The sequence below is a fragment of the Lathyrus oleraceus genome, chromosome 4, assembly GCF_024323335.1.
Source record: "Lathyrus oleraceus cultivar Zhongwan6 chromosome 4, CAAS_Psat_ZW6_1.0, whole genome shotgun sequence".
Classification (NCBI taxonomy): domain Eukaryota; kingdom Viridiplantae; phylum Streptophyta; class Magnoliopsida; order Fabales; family Fabaceae; genus Lathyrus; species Lathyrus oleraceus.
In genome coordinates, this window is record NC_066582.1 from 489,753,783 (window position 1) to 489,773,527 (window position 19,745).

Sequence of the window (19,745 nt, forward strand, 5' to 3'; positions counted from 1 at the left end):
TTGGGAGAAGTCTGATACACGTGGAGAGGTCAAAAAGCAGCATTTGACCTGTTCATATGAGAATTCATGAAGGAGGTAATCAACCAGTGGCATTTGGTCTATCTCAGAAGTGAGTTTGAAGAATCAAGGTAATCAACATAAGGCAGCTGATTAGTCTTGAGGAAAGTCTGAGACAAATTACTTTTGAACAGAAAAGTATTAAGTTGAAGACAAAAGGAGGTGTTCTCTATTCATCTCTTGGAGCTTGTGGTAGAAGTTCTGAGCTATCTATGGAAGACTGTCTCTGGTAGTGGGATGAGAGTGTATATATCCCAATGTATGTCTGGGTTCCTCTGGCCCAAGCTGAGGACTCAGTAATATCTGAAGTCTATCAGATAGTGCTCCTTGTGATGCTGTGAAGGAAGTCCCAGCTGATGTTAAAACATCTTGTGAAATGATCTTCTGTTCTGGTTAGAAGAGAAATTGACACAGAGTGTGGATGTGTTCAGCCAAGAGGGTTGGACAGAGGGTGCGCTCTTGAAGACATGAAGATGCGTCTTATGTTTTCCTTTCATCAAGTGGTCTGGAATCTTTTTGAATCAGGAAGTATGTGAAGGTCCAACCTTGGGGTGTTGGATATGATCATGTGTGACCTCCAAGAGAGTAGGTTGCCCATGACAGGGGGAGTTGTGCCTTTGTGCTGCAAGCAATCACCAAGCTTGTGGTCTATGTGCTCTCAGATAACAGGGTATGGCAACCTGGCAGTTATCAGGATGCTGTGATGTGCAGCAAGGCTGAGTGAGCAGAAGAATGTCTGACCGGATGTCATGACATTGCCCTGGACAGTGCTGTTAATTCCTTCTGAATCTTAAAGTCATTAGGAATTATGAGGGTGATGTGGCCTAGTCTGATAAACCAGAATAAGCCTGATGGCTACAGCTGTGTGGTACAGGGGGAGTAACCATCAACTGAAGTGTGAAAAGTTGGCTGTAGCAGTGCTAGGTGTCAAGCCTCTACTGGAGGAATGACAGAGGTCTTGGGAAATGTTGAAGACTGGCTGAATGCAGGAATGTTAAGACATCGAGTGCAACGTGTCTAACTGCATATATGGAATGGTCTTCATGCACTGGAACGGCTGTTTTGGAAAAGAAACAGTCAAGAGCTATAAAAGGCATTCAAAGATAGTCTGAGATTTTGTTGGTGATTCTCTGACTGTTTCTCAGCAAAAATAAATGCATCTTGACCAAGCATTTATTTCTACCGGATATTCCTAAGCACAGGCTGGACTATTTAAAGGATTCAAGAGCCCCCCCTTCTCCCCACAACAGATACACTCCAATCTCAGAATCATGGGGTATGTTAAGGTCTGGGCAAGCTGCGCCTGGATCTAGTTTTGTGAAGGGTGCCTTTACAAATGTTTAGCTAAAAAGGGGGAGAGAAAGAAACGTCCTGGGGTCGAGAAGCAAACAGATCACTGTGGTAACAAACAGAAAGTTGGGGTTGGGGTTAGACACAAAATTCACCAACTGAATTACCACTTGTGTCTAGTGATCTGAGTTAAGAGAACAGTTGTGCCCTGTGATCTGAGTTACATTGTCTATGTACTCAGCATTACATACTCTTCAGGAAGCTCTCCTGTTGAAGGGAAGGGTTTTGGAACAACTGAGCCTTGTTTCTCTACCTCCTCATGTACACCAACATTGGTGTTTGTGGTGGTGGAGCCAATGACGGAGATGAAGAGCATTCCCAAATTGGGATGCTTAGTCTGGTGTATTGTTTATTTGTTTTAGCTAAAATTTGCCAAAGGGGGAGATTGTTGATTCCTTAGGATTGGCAGTAATTTTAGAAAACAAATAATGTAACCATCTCTGTTGTTTTAATATGTTGGGTTGAAGAAATTCAACATCTGGACCAACATGTCATGTACGATGTCACGACATCAGGTCTGTGACATCGCACATGTGTAGGAAACTGAATTAATTAATTCAGTATATGTTCTGGGATCAGCAAGGATATCTGGTGAATATCCTAACTCCCAGGTGGAGGTCTTGAAGACTAAATCAGAAGATATATAGGCTCAAAATATGGAGATATATATGGAGAGAGTTTAGGAACTTGAAGACCTTGTTTGTAGCAGAATTTTTCTGCTGAAGTTGCAACAGCAAAGAACAAGTCTGCTGCAACTTTCTGAAGGCCCAAATCCAGTTGGGTGATTAGGTTATAAATAGCTGATTGTAATCTAGTTTTTGTAAGCCTCTTAGAATGAATTTTTAAGGGTGTGTGTAAGGTAAACCTCCCAATCTGTGGGAAGGTTACCATGTGTTTCTCAGTGGTAAACCTGAGAGTGTTTGTTACTCAAAGCCTGTAGGCAAGAGTGATTATGTTCTTGAATGAAGCTGTGAAGCAAGTTCAAGGTGTTTGCACATTACATTGTATTTGTAGTGATAGGAATGGAAACTGGAGGTTTCTATCTAGGAGTTCCTAGGTATAGATTGCATTGGGTAGGGATTAAGTGATGAGTTGTAAACGGGGGAGTTTAACTCTGAATTGATACTACTAATAGTGGATCTTCTTTCTGGCTTGGTAGCCCCCAGATGTAGGTTATGTTGGACTGAACTGGGTTAACAATTTCCTGTGTTTGTTTACCTACTGCATGTTATAATCATGTCTGCCATAATTCAGGTTGTGTTACAGTCTGCCAATCAAGTTAATAACAAACCTGATACATAGCCTTCTGTTGGAATGTCAATCAGAATGTTTTGACATTCATCAACAACAGCACATACTGTTTAATAAGCTAATGAATTCAGTTCAGTATGTAGTGAAGTCTGGTTTTAAAAAGCATATCAGACTTGGCCAAAAGAGCAGTGTGAAATTGCCAAACTGGATGTCTTGACAGTTCTTCCAGTAAGCTGATACTGAAGTAGAGACTGGTTGGTCTTTTACAGTACAGCAAATTTAGCAGTCTGTGTTCAGGAACTAAACAGACTGAGCATATGGTTCTGGGCTTGGATGTCAGACGGAATGTTGTGACATTCATTCCTGACAGCATATGCTATATTGTTGGATGGTTAGTTTTTCTGTTTCAGGATTTTTCTCAGGCTATTCTTCAGGAATCCACCAGCTGATCTAAAATCTAGGAAACTAACAACTGAGCTACAATTAATGAACCTAGCAAATAATCTATTTGTTAGCTCCTTAATAAGTGGAGATTAGTTTAACTTGTTACAACCTTTAATCTAGGAAATACAAGTACATGACCAACAAACTGGAACAATGTAACAGATGATGTCCAAAATAGGATTGAGACGTCGTGCTGATAACTGTGTAGGAAAACAACAGTAGTGAATGTTATGGTGCACATAACTAAGTGTTCCTCCATTCTAGGATGACATAGAAGGAGAGGATGTGACACTGTGAAAGGGTGCACATTAGTACAGAGTGTAATAACTGTCTTGCTGTATTAGGTACAATGTTAGATCAGATGTCATGACTTGAAGTAGAACATCTGAATACTGACTACACCAGAATTTCAGGTGTCTTTTCACCCTAGTGAAATTCATGCTACCTTTACTGCTTTCAAAGAGGGCTTACTGAACCACTTAGCCATATCTCCTTCCCAATTTTGCTCGTCTTCCCCGAGCTTGATGAACCATATATGTTAATCGAGGTTCTGAAGAATGAAGAACAAAGTGATTTAAAGCAAAGAACTTGAAGATAAAAAGTATCAACAAAGATCGGGGCAATCACAAGGACAATAAGAGAATCATTTTTGTTCAAAGAGGAAAGAAGCCAAAAAAGTGAAAACCAACATAAGCTCCATATTTATAAGTACAAATGGCATTAAGATCAATGACAAAGATTCAACGGGAAATCAAAAGACACAACCAACAATCAGAGAATGAAGCCTCAATTTTATAACAACACTCAAGTATCCTAAATGTGTCACCTCTTTATCCTAGGCGCATAAGGATACATGGTAATCTTCCATGAGACACATTACTCTTAATCATATTCTTCTCATTCACACTTGCATAGGTTCTTCAATCTTAACCCTGACTTGAATAATAATAATAATAATAATAATGATGATAATAATAATAATAATAATAATAATAATAATAATAATAATAATAATAATAATAATAATAATAATAATAATAATAATAATAATAATAATACAACTTGCTTCTTCACCAAATTAATATTTACTTGTTTTACATTCTTCTTCATTGTATTCTATTACTTTATGTTATATTGCATATTTGTCTGTTATTTTAAAATTTTAAAATTTACATTATATCTTAAAACATGTTATAAGATTTAATAATTTTTTAAATATAAAATATATTATAAATAATATACTAATAATTATAATAAATATCATAATTATTTATTTTCGTATTTGATAAAAAAAAACTAAAAATGGTTCATTTTAAAATCAAATAGCTCAAAATCCGTATATAATCAAATTCAAATAATATGTTTTGAAAATACATATTAACTTTTTGGAAAGGCATCAACAAAAATCCGACCTTATATAAATCCCAAGGCATGTTAAAGGAGGCATGCTTAAGGCTGCATAACCTCTTTTGTCAGTTCTGAATAAAACACTGGAAAAAGGCGATGATAAAGAAATTGCTGACTAAGTATGTTGTCGGTTCAAAATTAACATGCACATCAATCATGCAATGTAGTATTTGTGCATTTATTGGAAAATCCATTGCAACAGCATACCGTATAATATAGAATATTACATCCTTACACTAAGTTACATGTTGCAAACTCTTTGCTCAATATATTCTATAACTAAATCAAAGATAATTAAACTGGCATCTTCCTCAAAAGTTGACCTTGCATGAAGCTGAAAAAACCAAACAAAGAAAATCAGTAATAATACATAGAAACTTTCATTTTGAATATAGAGGAAAAATATGTTTGCAAGAGAAAAGCAAAATGATTCACCTCTTGATGTAATAGTAACAAAAATCTGCCAAGATGAAAGATTGAACCAACTCCAATACTTGAAGAACCACCATCCAGAAATAGCCATAGCCAAAGAAAAATAGATATCTACCTCTAGTTTCATAAACCTATACAAATATTACAAACATTATAGTATATTATTTCACATTCATTCCCCATAGTCTAAGAAAATGTAAAAAAAAATAAAAAAAAATCTCACGTGAATAATCCAATAAGCTAGTGCAAAGAATCTTGAAATACCGAGAGCAAATACATAATATCCCGTGAATGGTTCAACCATCTGAAAATAAAAAATAAAAACATGTCGGAACTATTTGTGACGCAACTTATTATTATCTGTTTATTTTTTCTTTCTGTATAATCTATAATAGTATAATAAAGTTTGAAAGTGTTTAACCTTTGCATTTTGCATGTAACGAATTTGAGGAAGTACTGAAACAGTTTCGACATACATAGTGAATGCGAAACCAACTCGAGCAATCCATAAGTGAGGTGAATGTGGTTTCACTAGAACTGCTAGAATTGCGGAAGGCACAACCTAGTACATAATCAATAGAATACTCTTTCAATGAAAACTAAAACATTTTAGATTAACACAAAACTAAGAAGATGTAACAATGTTTACCAAAAGGGATATCCACATTGTGTCAAACTCTTTGATATAGGTTGATTTGAGTCTGAATCTCATCAACCAAACAACGATTAATGTTAACAAGAAGTATAATAGATCCAGCACAGTGCGATAGTCTGCTTCCATGTAGACGCTACAACCTAGTCTTGTTGCTAGGAATAAAACATTGACCTCTTGGAACTTGAGGGATAAACCTAAAAATAGAAAATTGTTCTTTAGGTTATAGCATAAAATTGATCCATAGAATTTTTTTAAAATATATTTTTGGATAACCATGGAAATCTTTGTATGTGAAATTAGATGTAGTATTACTTACTTGTAACAAAATACTAATAAATCAATTGTTTTAATTAGACTAATCGAGCAATAGCAACTATTTAAGATCAAGACACAACTCATAAAATAAACATAAACTATTATTTAATTTAGTAATAAGTTTATCTCTTAATGGTGGTAAATTGGTAATCAACAGAACTCTTGAACTTAATCAAAATATGAAGAGACATATGTTTCCTTCGTATCTTTAATTATGAAAAGTATATTGAAAATCTCAATTCTTGACTCGAAACAAAGTTTTTTTTAATATAGAAGTTTGTTGAAAGTGTCGATGCATGGTAAAAAATTGAAAAAATTTCAATTGTTAACATGCTTGAACATGCACATTGAAGCTGCAAGATTGATGCCACTAGCCGATTATTTTTTGATCATTTCTGGCAACTAGGCGAAATTGCTTTAGGATAGGTTGCCAACTAGGCAAAATCTTCTAAGACGTAATATTACATTGAAATCTAATTTATGGAGTGTTCAATATGCGGTGGGCAGGTGGAGTAGATATATCATCTCTTTGATTTGTGTAAGGTGACCTCACATTTTGTATGAAGTTTTTAAGTGGATTGAGCGGCTTAGACCTCTACCTTGCTCGAATTTGACAAACATATGTTTTTAGGGTTGGTCATGATCCGACATTTTGTAGTTTTTATTATGAAGAAAATATGGAATAAAGTTATTTGTTGTCAAGAAAGCTTGATGGTTTATTACAGGATGTCTATGATTATTTGCTCGATATGTCTCGCCATTTCTTTGGCTAATCGGGAGCGGACCTATTTAAGTGGTTGGACAATTAGGGATGTGATGTGTGGCTAACTACCCTCCTTTTATTTAATGTGGGTGTTTAATGTTGTTTTCTTAAATTTGTTCTCTACCGAGGTCTTTGGATAATATGACCTGATAGTTTGATTGTTCTTTTGTTTGCTTGTCTCTCACTAGTTGTGGTTTTTTCTTAAGTTTTTTTTTTTTTTTTAATTTGACCGATTGTCTGTGTTGTTGTCCTTGCGCACTTCCGATGTTCTTAACTACTTCACTACTCTTTGTTACTAGTGTTCTTTTTTGGTTTAATATATGATATGTGTTTTGCTATTAAAAAAAGAATCTCTTTTACATGTTATGTAGTTCGAAAATTTATCAACTTTTTCTGAGATGAGCTCACTATAGACTACCTTGGAAGTGAGTTTTCTATTAAGGCCTTCCCGCTACATATTGTTGACAAATCATATAATTTGATAGATGCGAACGACATGCCATTGCACTGACTCTCTAATAAATCCATCATCATATTTTACTCATCATATAAAAAATTAATTGCTAATTAACAATAAGAATTTAATCAAATCAAGACAGTGTATACAATACAACCACGATAATTCAGCACAAATTTTTAAAGACGCAAATTAGTACCAAATTCAATTCTTGGCCTCGAACACATATATTACATTAGAGAAAATCAAATAGAAAAAGAAAAAGAATCAAGGAAATATGTAATAATTGATTGATAATGAGAAAATAAGAAACGTACCAGAACATGTCTTATTAACAAAAAGCTTGTATACAAGAACAACAAGACCAGCAATATGAATTGCTCCAGAGGCTATATAGAAAAAATGAGGATCTGTGATAGTATGCTTCAGAATCACCACTCCACAAAAAGCAAGTAATATCCCCAAAAATATCTTCACTTTCATTGATCTTCTACTCAACCATCCACACAAAATATTCACTCCCAAATCCCTCTTTGATCCCATTTTCTCACCCCAAAATATTCACCAACCAAAATATGGGTATTACACAATGATATATTATATATATTATTGATATTGGATGGGAAATTTTTTATTATATTGAGATTACATTGACTATGGAAACCGTTTCAAAAAAGTTCAATAGGAAAATATAGGTACTTTATTGAGAAAAACATAAATAATATTTCTTTAAAGGAAAAGGAAAAGGTGTTCTTTGAATTACTTTCTTTAATTATTTATTTTTTATGTTGGTCAAATATTTTTTATTTAATATTGAGTTTTTCCATGTCTCGTAAGAATATTTAAATTTATATTAAAGGTATAGCATATCAAATATTAACTTTCTCAAAATATATATATGTTTTCTAAATTAATATATATGTACTACAATATAAAACTTTATTAGACACTCAATAAAATCGTACAAAAAATAAATATTTAATAAAATATTTTTTGAAAAATAAAATAAAAAATACTATCGTAATTTAATTAAATATATAATCTAAAAAATTATACTTCAATACATAAATATTAATATAATTTTTTTAAGAACTTTTAATAACAAAACTCACGAGAAATAGAACATTGAATTGCAATCCAACCCATCAAATATCTTTAAACTATTTTATTATACATTGAATTATAAGACTTTCATGATGTATACGTGCGGTCAACTCAAATATATATTATACAATATATAAAATTTATGATAATATGAATTTAAAGTTTAATTAAAAGAGTAAATAATCATATGATATTATTTTAGTCGAATATATATCTAAATATTTGACTCAGTATAAGATTATTAGAAATATGTTTTAATTTAATTATTATATTTTAATATTATTATTTGGATATATAATTTTCTTAAGAACTAGTAAAATATCCGTGCGACAATTTCGTTTATTATTTGAAGTAAATTAAAATTACTCATTTATTTTGGTACACACTTTTATTCTAAACGGAGGGAGTAATTAGATAGTCATCTACTGGTGCGTTCCAACGAGTTCCCAATGTCGTTATAAATAATAAATAAATATATTTTGTGATGGTTAAGAAATATATATATAAAAATATACAGTAGTATCGATTCATTAAAAATATATATTTTAATATAAAAATCAAATGAAATAATTAAATAATCACCTACATGTGGATTCAGACAATGTCGTTATAAATAGTAAATGAATAAAGTATATTGATAGTTAAGAAATGTATATAAAATATATACAGATTAAGTAGTCTCGATCAGTCGATAATGTATATTTTAATAGAAAAATCACAGAAATAATTAAATAGTCATCTATTCGTGCATTCGTATGGATTGCACAATTCCATTATAAATAGTAAATAAATAAAATATGACGATGGTTAAAAAAATATAATACATACATATTAAATAGTCTCGGTGCATCAAAAATATATATTTTAATAAAAAAATAATGAAAATAATTAAATAGTCATTTATCCATTTATCCGTGCTCCGTGCGTTCGCATAATTTTTATAATATAATATAATGATGGTTAATATATATATATATATATATATATAATATATATATATATATATTATATATAATATATTATATATATATATATTATATATATATATATATATATTATATATATATATACGAATTAAATAGTCTCGATCCATATAAAATATTTGATATGATTTAATAATTGATAATAAATCAATAATATTAAAAATTAACTAAATATGATTTTATAATCGATAATAAATTAAAATGTATAGGTAAAGGTAAAGGTGGATGTAAATGGATACGATTTTAAGTAAATCTTTTTCATTTTTTCATTGTCTCAATAAAAGTTGCTAATTAATAATCTTAGATAATGGAAAGTTTTACGTAAATAATACGAAATGATTCCTAGTATCATAAAACAATCAACTTACATATTTTTTTCTTTTTAATTGATTTTGTATGCAAAGATCAAATAAAATTGAATATAAGTTTTTGTTTTATTATTTAGCGTTAAATTATATTTCTTTCATAAACAATGCTAGTTTTTTTTCCACAATATTAGTTATTATTAATACATATTAATCACATGAAATAAAATTGAATTACATTATTTTCATATTCATCAATAAATATATAATATTAATAGTTAATTTTAGTAATGGAGCAATATTATAATTATTTTTTGATTAATAGTATTAGTAATTAAAGATAATTATTAATAATACGAATTTTATATACATTTTTCCTAAAACTCGTTTGTATATTTAATAATAAATTGAATTTCCAATAAGAAAGTTGTGTTTTTCACTCCTCATAATGGTCTCATATTCTTTATTAAAACAAATATTTATAGCAATTTTTAGTATAAATATTACTATTTTATCAGTAAAAAAATATAATTTGCATACATATATAATTAAGTGTAATTTTAATTTATATATTCCTAATACTAAATTAAATATATCATAAATATTAAGCTGTTAAAATATATATAAATTAAAATTCGTTTTAATTTGGATCTATTCAATAAGATTGAGCAAGGTATAAAATAAAACTATATTGTTTTTTTATTATTATGAAATTTTATAATAATATAAAAATTTTAAAATGATGGAAAATTTACAATCATTCATAAATTAAGTGAGATATAAAAAACTTCTATTAAAAGGTATACGGTTAATAATTAGTATTGAAGTTATATAAAAATAATAAAATAAAATCAAGAATTAAATATAATTGGTATAATTATTTTAATTTTCGTTAATAAGAAGTTGAATAAATAGTTTTAAATGATAATTATAATTTTTAAATAAATAATTTAAAATAATTAATTGTGAACTATTTTATATGGGTCAAGTTATGCCGTTTTACTACCATTAAATTTAATGTCATTTTTAAGTTTTTAAAGGTAATAGAAACAATATTTCACCAAACTCAATCCAAACTCACATCTTAATTTACATTTATATATTATATGATAGATTTTTAGAAATCACAATTTAATTTTAATTTTAATAATTTATTAAAATGAAAATATAATTTATTTTTAATAACTTATTAATCATATACTAAAACAATAATAATTAGAACTAAATTTGCACAACCTAAAATCCATTTGCATATTGAGTAATGAGTTCATTAATTCATCCATTTTTCGTGTAAATATTTAATATATAATTAAATATATTAAATAAAATTTATATAATGCAAATGAATAATATAATTAAAAATAAAAAATATTTAATTTATTTTATTCAATAATTCCTTTTAGTTTTTTTACAAATTAAAAAATTATTCTAAAATAGAGAATACAATTTTAAAATATGTATTCCATTTTCTTACTATAAAAACCCGGAATCTTTTTCAGATATTTTAAAAAAATATTCAATAAATTTAATAGATTTATTTTATTTATTAATCTTACAACAATGTCATATTATCATATGTATATGCATTCGTGTAATTTTTAATTTATATATTAAATTATCTTATAATCATAATTAAAATCCATTAAATTAGGACAACAGTTAAAATAAGAAAAAAATTATTGTCTTTTGTGATTTAGTATAAACTTAATATTTAAAGTAAAGTGACAAAAAGTTATTCTTTAAATAATTTAGTATTATAGTAATTTTTAAGCATTTAAATTAACAATATCTCAATTATTTGAAAATAAAATTGAATTTCATTAATTAATTAATACTTTAAATTTATATCATTAGAGGTTTAAAAGTTAGTCAATTTTCTTTTCTTTTTAATTGATTTTATAGGTAATAAACAGAAAAATTAAAAGAGATAAAAATTCTTTAATAAAAATAATTCCTTAATCAAAAAAATGGAATATAAAAAATTCTTAAAATTCCATTTATAAAACAAACACATTAAATAAAAATAATGATTAATAACACATATTTATCTCACGAAATTGAAATTAATTACTTAATTAAATTAGTTCGGATATAATAATAATAATAATAATAATAATAATAATAATAATAATAATTATTATTATTATTATTATTATTATTATTATTATTATTATTATTATTATTATTATTATTATTATTATTATTATATTATTATATTATTATTATGATAATGGTATTCGAAGAAGGTATATAAAAATAACCTAGTCATTATTATTACTAATATTATTAATAGCTATATAGAAACAACTTTGGTATATTAATATTAATGGTAGATTAATTATTGTTACATACCTTCTGCAATATCCAACAAAAATAAAATTCATGCCTTATGTTTTTATGCCAAAAGCGACCATTCTTTCTACAACCTTTTATTCCTATAAAAAATGGATCTCCTCTCTCAACTAAAATCCAATGACTTCTCAAACTCAATTCCAATATCAGTTTCAGACCAAAAAAAAAAACATTCTCTGGCAAAGCCATCATTTTGATGAAAGGAAAACCAAATTCATGTCTTATGTTTTCCTGTCCATGCCGTCATTCTCTCCTGAGCCTTTTTTGTTCTGCTTAGACAACACAATGATCAAAAGATTTAAATCACATTCAACAATATCTACCATAATATTGTAGGCAAAAGAGCATATTTAAAAAAAAAACTCAATAGGCTTAGATCCTCTCCTTTTCTTCTTGATTCCATTTCTAGTTTGTTGTATTATAGTCTTGGAAATTTGGTATGGTATCTATTCTACTCATGATGGTTAATAATGACTCAATAGACTTGAATTTGTTCATAATTCAATAGACAATAACTCTTGGAAGTGGGTATGAAATCTTCCTTCTTTTGAGAAGGTAAAATTCTTCCTTTCGGCGACTTTACATAAGTCCATTCCTATGAGAACAATATCATGTCATCATGGTATGTTCCAAGCGAATTTGTGTCCTAGATACAATCAGGACGCTAAGACGGTTCTATGCACAAGACATTATGAATTTGCTACTCACTATTAGAAGTTTGTTGGTTTCTTGGATCCATTATTCTTCCAAGATGATAGTTTATATGATTAGATTAAATATGACAACAATGGTGTCTCTATCTTTTTATCAGCCTGTTAGTGGTTATGGCGCGCTAGGAACAAACCATGTCTTACAAATGAAGTGGTACTTCTTATACTTTGAAACTCATAATATGTCTCATTCAACAAGAATGATTTTGAATGTTGATGGAATAACAACCTAAACCCCGAAACTTATAAATAACGAATTAAATGATAATTCAAGGTGTCACCACGATAATCCTTCAAAAAGACTCATCAAAATCACTTGAACTACGCAGTGAAAAAACATGTTCAACAAAACTTCATGAACAATTTATAAACTTCAAAATAACAAAAAACAATAACAACTTCGAAAATCTAATAAATCTCGTCCCTGGTGTTACACGGTCAGAGCAGTAAACCACTAGTATTATTAACGATTAAAAGTAAAAGCGAAGAGTAGTTCCAACAAGTCACCTTCCAACACAAGCAACAAGGATCACTCCTGAGTATATGCAAGATATCCATGATGGACAACATGAAGTAAAAGGGGTGAGAAACAATAAACCAATATAAACAGTGTAAGAAATGGTAAGGTAGAGCATATACAATAAGCATACATTCATTACACAATCAACAATTTCATAGTCTCACACTCATTCATAGAAACATGTACGCATTCATAACCAATCAACAAAATCGTGAACAATCAACTGCCTATGCAATCATATATACAAATGTACTCCATAACTGATTCATTATGCATGCGGTACCATTCATGAACACTCGGAGTTATCTCGCTCTCTATCCTCATCATAGGACTAGAGCACACCAAATCGTTAACATCACCGTAGGCAATGCTTCACCAGCTCCTATATGGAACTGACTACTCACTTCCGATCCACACAACCGTAACAGAGCACACCCAAACTGGACCGAAGTCCGTACACCATGATGCATGAATCTCAACAACATGCATTATCACCAAAAGAATCACCATGCGTATCTCATAATTTATGCACAATATCATTCATCATACACAACCATTAATTAATGTTACGACATCAATAAACAATGACGAACAACAACAACCTAACAAATGTAAATTTACAAGCATTCATTTATGTTACTTCACCAACACAACAAAACATCACTATATAAACATAACGATTCGCTAACTGATCATACAAGTCAGAACAAACATTTCCATTATATACATATGATTATAATTTAAACAAGTCAACAAGCACTACCATGAGTTAGCTCTATGTGTTAGCTCTATGTGTTAGCTTTCTAATGCTTCAAACGGTGTCTCATTTGGACTTCGGAATGAACGTTACGGCCAAAATCGTCGTACAATACAGCAAAATCAAAAACATAATTTTTCACAATTTAGCCTAAGACAATTGATTGTCATAGGGTGACAATCGATTGCCATCAAGAGATTTCGCTACTGACTTCTCAAAACTCACGTTTTTAAGCCATACAATTGATTAATTAAATGGTGTAATCGATTGTAAAGTTAATTTTTTTCAAAATTTGAACTAGTGCAATTGATTGTCATCTGGTGACAATCGATTGTCACTACATCTTTTTCCAAAGAACCGAGTTTCCATCATACGTTCATCATCATCCCCCCCCCCCCCCCCCCCCCCCCCCCCCCCCCCCCCCCTAAACCTTCATATATGACTCCAACTAATTTTTTCCAAAATCAATTAATCCAAACACGATGAATCATGTTATCACAACCATCAACCTATTATAACACTTATATTCACCATGATTCATAACAATTCATCACCAATTTCATGAATAATTTCATCAACAACCCTGTACACAATCCAAACACTCAAACCTTCATCTATGACATAATTTTATACACATATTCATATTAATCCAATCATAGATTCATTCATAACAATACATATAAACACAAGATCATCCAATAAATTTCTAGAATTTCATCATACAACAATTCATCAAAAGAATCCTAGGAACCCTAATGAAAGTAAGGACCCCTCTTCTCTACCCCATCATGCAATACACACATATTGATAGTCATTTCTCCGCCTTACCTTAGATTTTCAACAACGATGATGAATTGAACAACTCCTATGGATTCTTCTTCACAATCATAACTTTCCTTCCCAAAAGCCTTGTTTTTCTTACCTCTTGTTTTTTAAAACAACCAGATTCTCTAAAAATCTAACTTCTCTCCCAACTTTTATAATATATAGCACCCTCATTACTCTTGATTAATTATTATTATTACCCATATTAACTCTACCTTCTCTCCTCTTACCACAAACTTTCTTTAATTCACACAAATGATCCAAAACTCATATTTCACCAATTTTCCCATTTTATTAATAATAATAATAATTAAAATTCTAATTATTTTTCTAATTTATTCTACATTCTCACCACACCATACTATTACTATCATACTCGAACCACATAAAATTATATAATTTATTTTAAATCACACCAACGTTAAATAATTAAATAAATTAAATCAAATAATTCTATTAAATAATTTAATCCAATTTTGGGGTGTTACCGATGGAATTAGCCTCAGTATTTTCAACGTCTCGGGTTTTGATGGATTTATTTGAAATGTTGATGGTGCTTGGATTCTCGATTTTGCAAATAATATTGGTTATTTCAACACCCTTCATATTGAGTTGATGATACTATATCATGGTTTGCGTATGGCCTACGAACTTGGCATAAAAGACCTGATGTGTTATTCTGACTCCAACTCTACTATCAAGCTTATCTCAGTGTCAATTAATGTTTAGCATTACTATGTTGCGATTATTCATAATATTAAAGAGTTTCTTTCTAGGAAATGTCGAGTTCAAATATTTCATACTCTTAAGAAAGAGAATGTTTGCGTTGACTATGTAACAAAATATTAGATTGTTAATGACACTGCGTATTGGTCTTTTACGGAATCTCTTTTTGGAATCATCAGTCTCATGCTAGCTAATACTAATGGAACATTATTTTCTAAATGATTTTCTACTTTTTCTTTTCTTTTCCTTTTCCGACTTGTACCAATCTCTACATTGTTACACTTTTACAATATTTAATTATGTTAAGAGACTTAAATTTCCATTAAAACTCCATGTAAAAGAAATTGAAAATGATTTGATCTAGATATTTAATTTGCAATAAAGAATTAAAATAAGAGATATTTCAACCATCCAAAAAGCTCATAAAAATAAGTTTAATTTTATATGTGTGTTTTTTAAAGTAATCTATTATTTATTATAAATATATTAAATCATAAGTACACATTATGATTCTAACACTTTAATATAATTTGTGCTACATCAGCATTAATAATATCTTCCCGATTTTATTTTCACTTTTCAAAAGACAAATCAGATAGTATTAAAAGGTTTCGACAAATGCAAAAAATATAGTAACTTAACAAATACTTATTAACTTCAATACAGATTAATATCATAAAATCTATTATAATATTATTTTTTTAATTTTCTTGTAATTATTTTTTTAATTATAAAATTAAATAAATTTTTTGATATATATTTTAAATTTTATTTTCTATTCTATATGTTTCATATCATATTGGATAAATAAATTAAAGACAAATAAAAATATTCTTGATTTCTCACAAATAAAGATATAAAATTTGTCAAAATTGATTTATAGTTTGCACAATTTTTTTCTTACCTTTATTATAGAGAATATAATAAAAAACTTAAGTAGTAATATCCAAATTAAGAATTCTAATATTTCAACTAATATCAACAGTAAAATTACATAAATTTTTATAATATCATTATTAAGAAAATAAGATAATTCTTTTTTGAAAAATAATATAAAAAATATTAATCTAACAAATACTTACTTTGATATATATTATTTTTATAAAAAATTTAAAACAATATTTATATTTTCTTGCAGTTATTTTTAAATTATAAAAATGAAAAAAAAATGAAATTTTGATGTATCATTTAAATAAAATATCTCTAAAATAATTTTTAAAAACTTAGGTAGTCATGTTTAATATAATAATTCTAATAATCTTATTTTCTATTCTATATTATTCATATCATATTAGACAAATAAATTAAAGAAAAATAACAATATTCTTGATTTCTTACATATAAGAATATAAAATTGGAGTATAATAACATTTTTAGATAGTAATATCTAAAATAAGAAATCTAATATTTCAACTAATATCAACTATAAAATTACATAAAAGTTTTACGATAACATTATTAAAAAATTAAGGTAATTTTTAAAAGAAAAATAACAAAAAAAATATTAACCTAACAAATACTTATTTTAATATATATTACTTTCATAAATTTGAATTTTTTACCCAAATACCCCTGATTTTAAAAAAAAATCTCAAAATAACTCTGATTTCAAAAAAATTTCCAATTTATCCCACTTTTAAGAGGAGGCGCCAGACCAATTGGCGCCTCCTCTTAAACTTAGAGAGGATGCGTCAATTGAATTAGCTAGGGCTTCTTGCGTTGCCAATCTAATTGGCACCTATGTGTTAAGCTTTAAGGGAGGCGCCAATTGGATTGACACATCTGTGTGTTTTGTAATTTTTTTAAAAATATTCTACGTGATAGATAAATTCGAAATCAGACCAATTCATATTAATATTAATACCCATTTATACAAAAAAGACTAATGTTGATGACCGGGATCACCTAACCGACCTCCAATCCCACAACCCATAGCTACGCGAACTCGTGGCCCTAACCCACGTTGATGATTCACCCCAAGTGTTTGAGTATCTGAGGGCCCAGGAACATCACCACTAACTGTATGAGATTGCCTGAGATAGTAAGACAAATCAACGTAGTCTTGTGTATGCATCGAAGGGGTACCGCCATAGCCAAGTTCATGACCTATGCCAGAGTAGTTGGATTGTGTTTGAGTTGTTGGAGGACGATCGAGACGATTGAAGGGAGACATTAGTGTGAATGATACGTCGAGGAAAGGTTAAAATGATTGTTGTGGTGTTTGATATACATATGGTTGTTGAAGGTTTTGGTTTTGAGATGTTTGGGCTTCTTGTCTATGGTAGGAGGAAGGACAGTTGGTGTTAAATGATCGTTGAGTGTTTTGGCTAAGGCGGTTATGGTAGGGTGATGTGTTGGATGCATAGCGATGTTGGGTTTCTTAATGATGATCTAGTTGTTGGTGGTGGTACGGGGTATGCTCTTAGTATTGTGGTTGGGTGTATGACATGTTAGGGTTGTATGTTTGTGTGTTTGTTGAATAAAAAGTTTGACGGATAGGGGGTTGTGAGTAGCCGGTCTGACAATGTTGTTCGGGGTTAGATGTTGAGCCTTCTGGTGTGTAAGTTGCCTGACATGGATCGTATAGGTACATATCCTCGGCGATGAACTCAAATCCAACCGATCTGTACCAAGCCATATAATTACGACTTGGGTTTTCTTTAGTTGGCATCACATCGTCAGTTAAGACATGGTCATGGCGATGCTTCCATTTGTGACACTCAGATCTAGCGAAGCTTTGCCATGAGTTACAGTTTCATTGGTCATTAACTTTACGTAGATGCCATTCTCCTAGGTTTGCTGGGGGGTCTGGAATGTATTGAAGCATACCGAACTACAATTTAACACGATCACTATTGTGCATCTCCATAGTGGTGAATCTTATGATCGGTGTGCAAGTAGTTAAAACCGATGCGTCTTCTTCGTTGATTTCATGGTCATGATCTAAATTTAGGTATGGACGCCAAATGAACTGAAATGTGAACATATGTTAGATTATAAATTTGGTAGAAGAAATTAACAAATTATTACGAAATAATTAGGTTAATGGCCATACATATGTCGGTCGAAGGTGGTCCAAGAGATTGCGATACTGGGTAATATAGTGTCTAGGACATCGGTTATAACTCATACCGCGTGCCGACCATCTGCACCATAAAGGTAAAAATATTATCTAGAGATAATAATTGGTAAAGTAAGTAAATATAGTCTATTTTTAAGAACTTACTTTTGTGCATACAGGAATGTGAAATGGTTGTTGTTGACGGGCGCTAGGGACGGTAGTCTGGACCAACCCCGTGCTTGGAGCAAAACAGCACATCCAGAAAAAGTAGATGTGTCTTTGTGTGAATTTTTACACAAAGAGCTATAAAGATAAGCCAGACAAGCGGATCCCCAACTATAACTTCCTATTCTATCTACATGTCTTAGTAAAGGTAAATACATAACATGCATACTAGAACCACTACCTTTGGGAAATAAAAATGAACCAATTAAAAGCATAATGTAACACCTAATTTTTATTATTCGAGCCTCTTCCGTAGAATTCTCATCTAACTGTAAGCTGCTATAATATGCCTTAAGGCGTGAAAGGAGTATACCTTGACCTCTCGAGTTATCATCTAACAAATCAGCATCCAAGAGGTCCATGCAAATCGAATTCGCATAGTTGGTTTTACCATTTACCGCCTTACCTTCGATAGGCAGTCCCAATAGCATGTAACGTCTTCTAACATCACGGTATATTCACCGGTTGGAAACCAAAATGTGTGTGTCTCGGGACGCCATCTTTCACATAATGCAAGAATGAATTTATTATCCACCGGCCAAGATATTATTTTGCTTATATGTCCAAAACCGGCGAGTTCGACATACGGTTGAATCATCGGGTCCATGTGTACATATTTGTGGACCCGAGTTTGAAACCATGAAACATCCTATAAAAGAAAGAACAAAATACGTTACTTTATAAAAGATAAACAACAAATTAAGTATCGTTATTAAAATGTATTCTAGACAAATAACAGAAGAATTAAACGTTTACATAAGTTGATATATTTGCAACTGTGCCTCTGTGCGATTCACCCATTGTGAGGAGAGACATCTTGTTGGAGTAAATGATGAAAAAGTGTTTGTTGCAGATGAAAGAGGTTGTTGTAGATGAAAGATTTGATGTTATTAAGGAAAAAGTGAGTGTTGTTGTGGAAAAAATGTGAGAGTTTCTTAGCTATTTGTAAAAAGGTGTGACATGTAAAAGTATGGATGCATGGAAAATGGTGATTGCATGTGCAAGCCAAATGGTTTGGCGCCCATGTGCAATTGTCACATGCTAGC

At 30.1% G+C, this 19,745-nt stretch overlaps 1 protein-coding gene across 1 annotated transcript; it reads right to left on the reverse strand.

The window, feature by feature from the left end:
- Window positions 1-4,606: 4,606 nt before the first annotated feature.
- LOC127076531 (uncharacterized) lies at window positions 4,607-7,786 on the reverse strand. Its single transcript, XM_051018206.1, has 6 exons — window positions 7,449-7,786; window positions 5,591-5,790; window positions 5,363-5,503; window positions 5,165-5,245; window positions 4,945-5,072; window positions 4,607-4,843 (listed from the first exon to the last, which is right to left on the reverse strand). The coding sequence occupies exons 1-6, from the start codon at window positions 7,672-7,674 to the stop codon at window positions 4,804-4,806; spliced, it is 816 nt and encodes a 271-aa protein (XP_050874163.1). The 5' UTR covers window positions 7,675-7,786; the 3' UTR covers window positions 4,607-4,803.
- Between the last annotated feature and the right edge of the window lie 11,959 nt (window positions 7,787-19,745).

What these genes read in the sequence shown, in the direction of transcription:
- LOC127076531 (XM_051018206.1), bottom strand. Translation starts at nt 7,674, where the DNA reads ATGGGATCAAAGAGGGATTTGGGAGTGAATATTTTGTGTGGATGGTTG. An exon ending in TGTTAATAAGACATGTTCTG is followed by an intron (nt 5,791 to 7,448) that starts GTACGTTTCTTA and finishes TTCTATTTTTAG; the next exon opens with GTTTATCCCTCAAGTTCCAA. An exon ending in CAATGTGGATATCCCTTTTG is followed by an intron (nt 5,504 to 5,590) that starts GTAAACATTGTT and finishes ATTATGTACTAG; the next exon opens with GTTGTGCCTTCCGCAATTCT.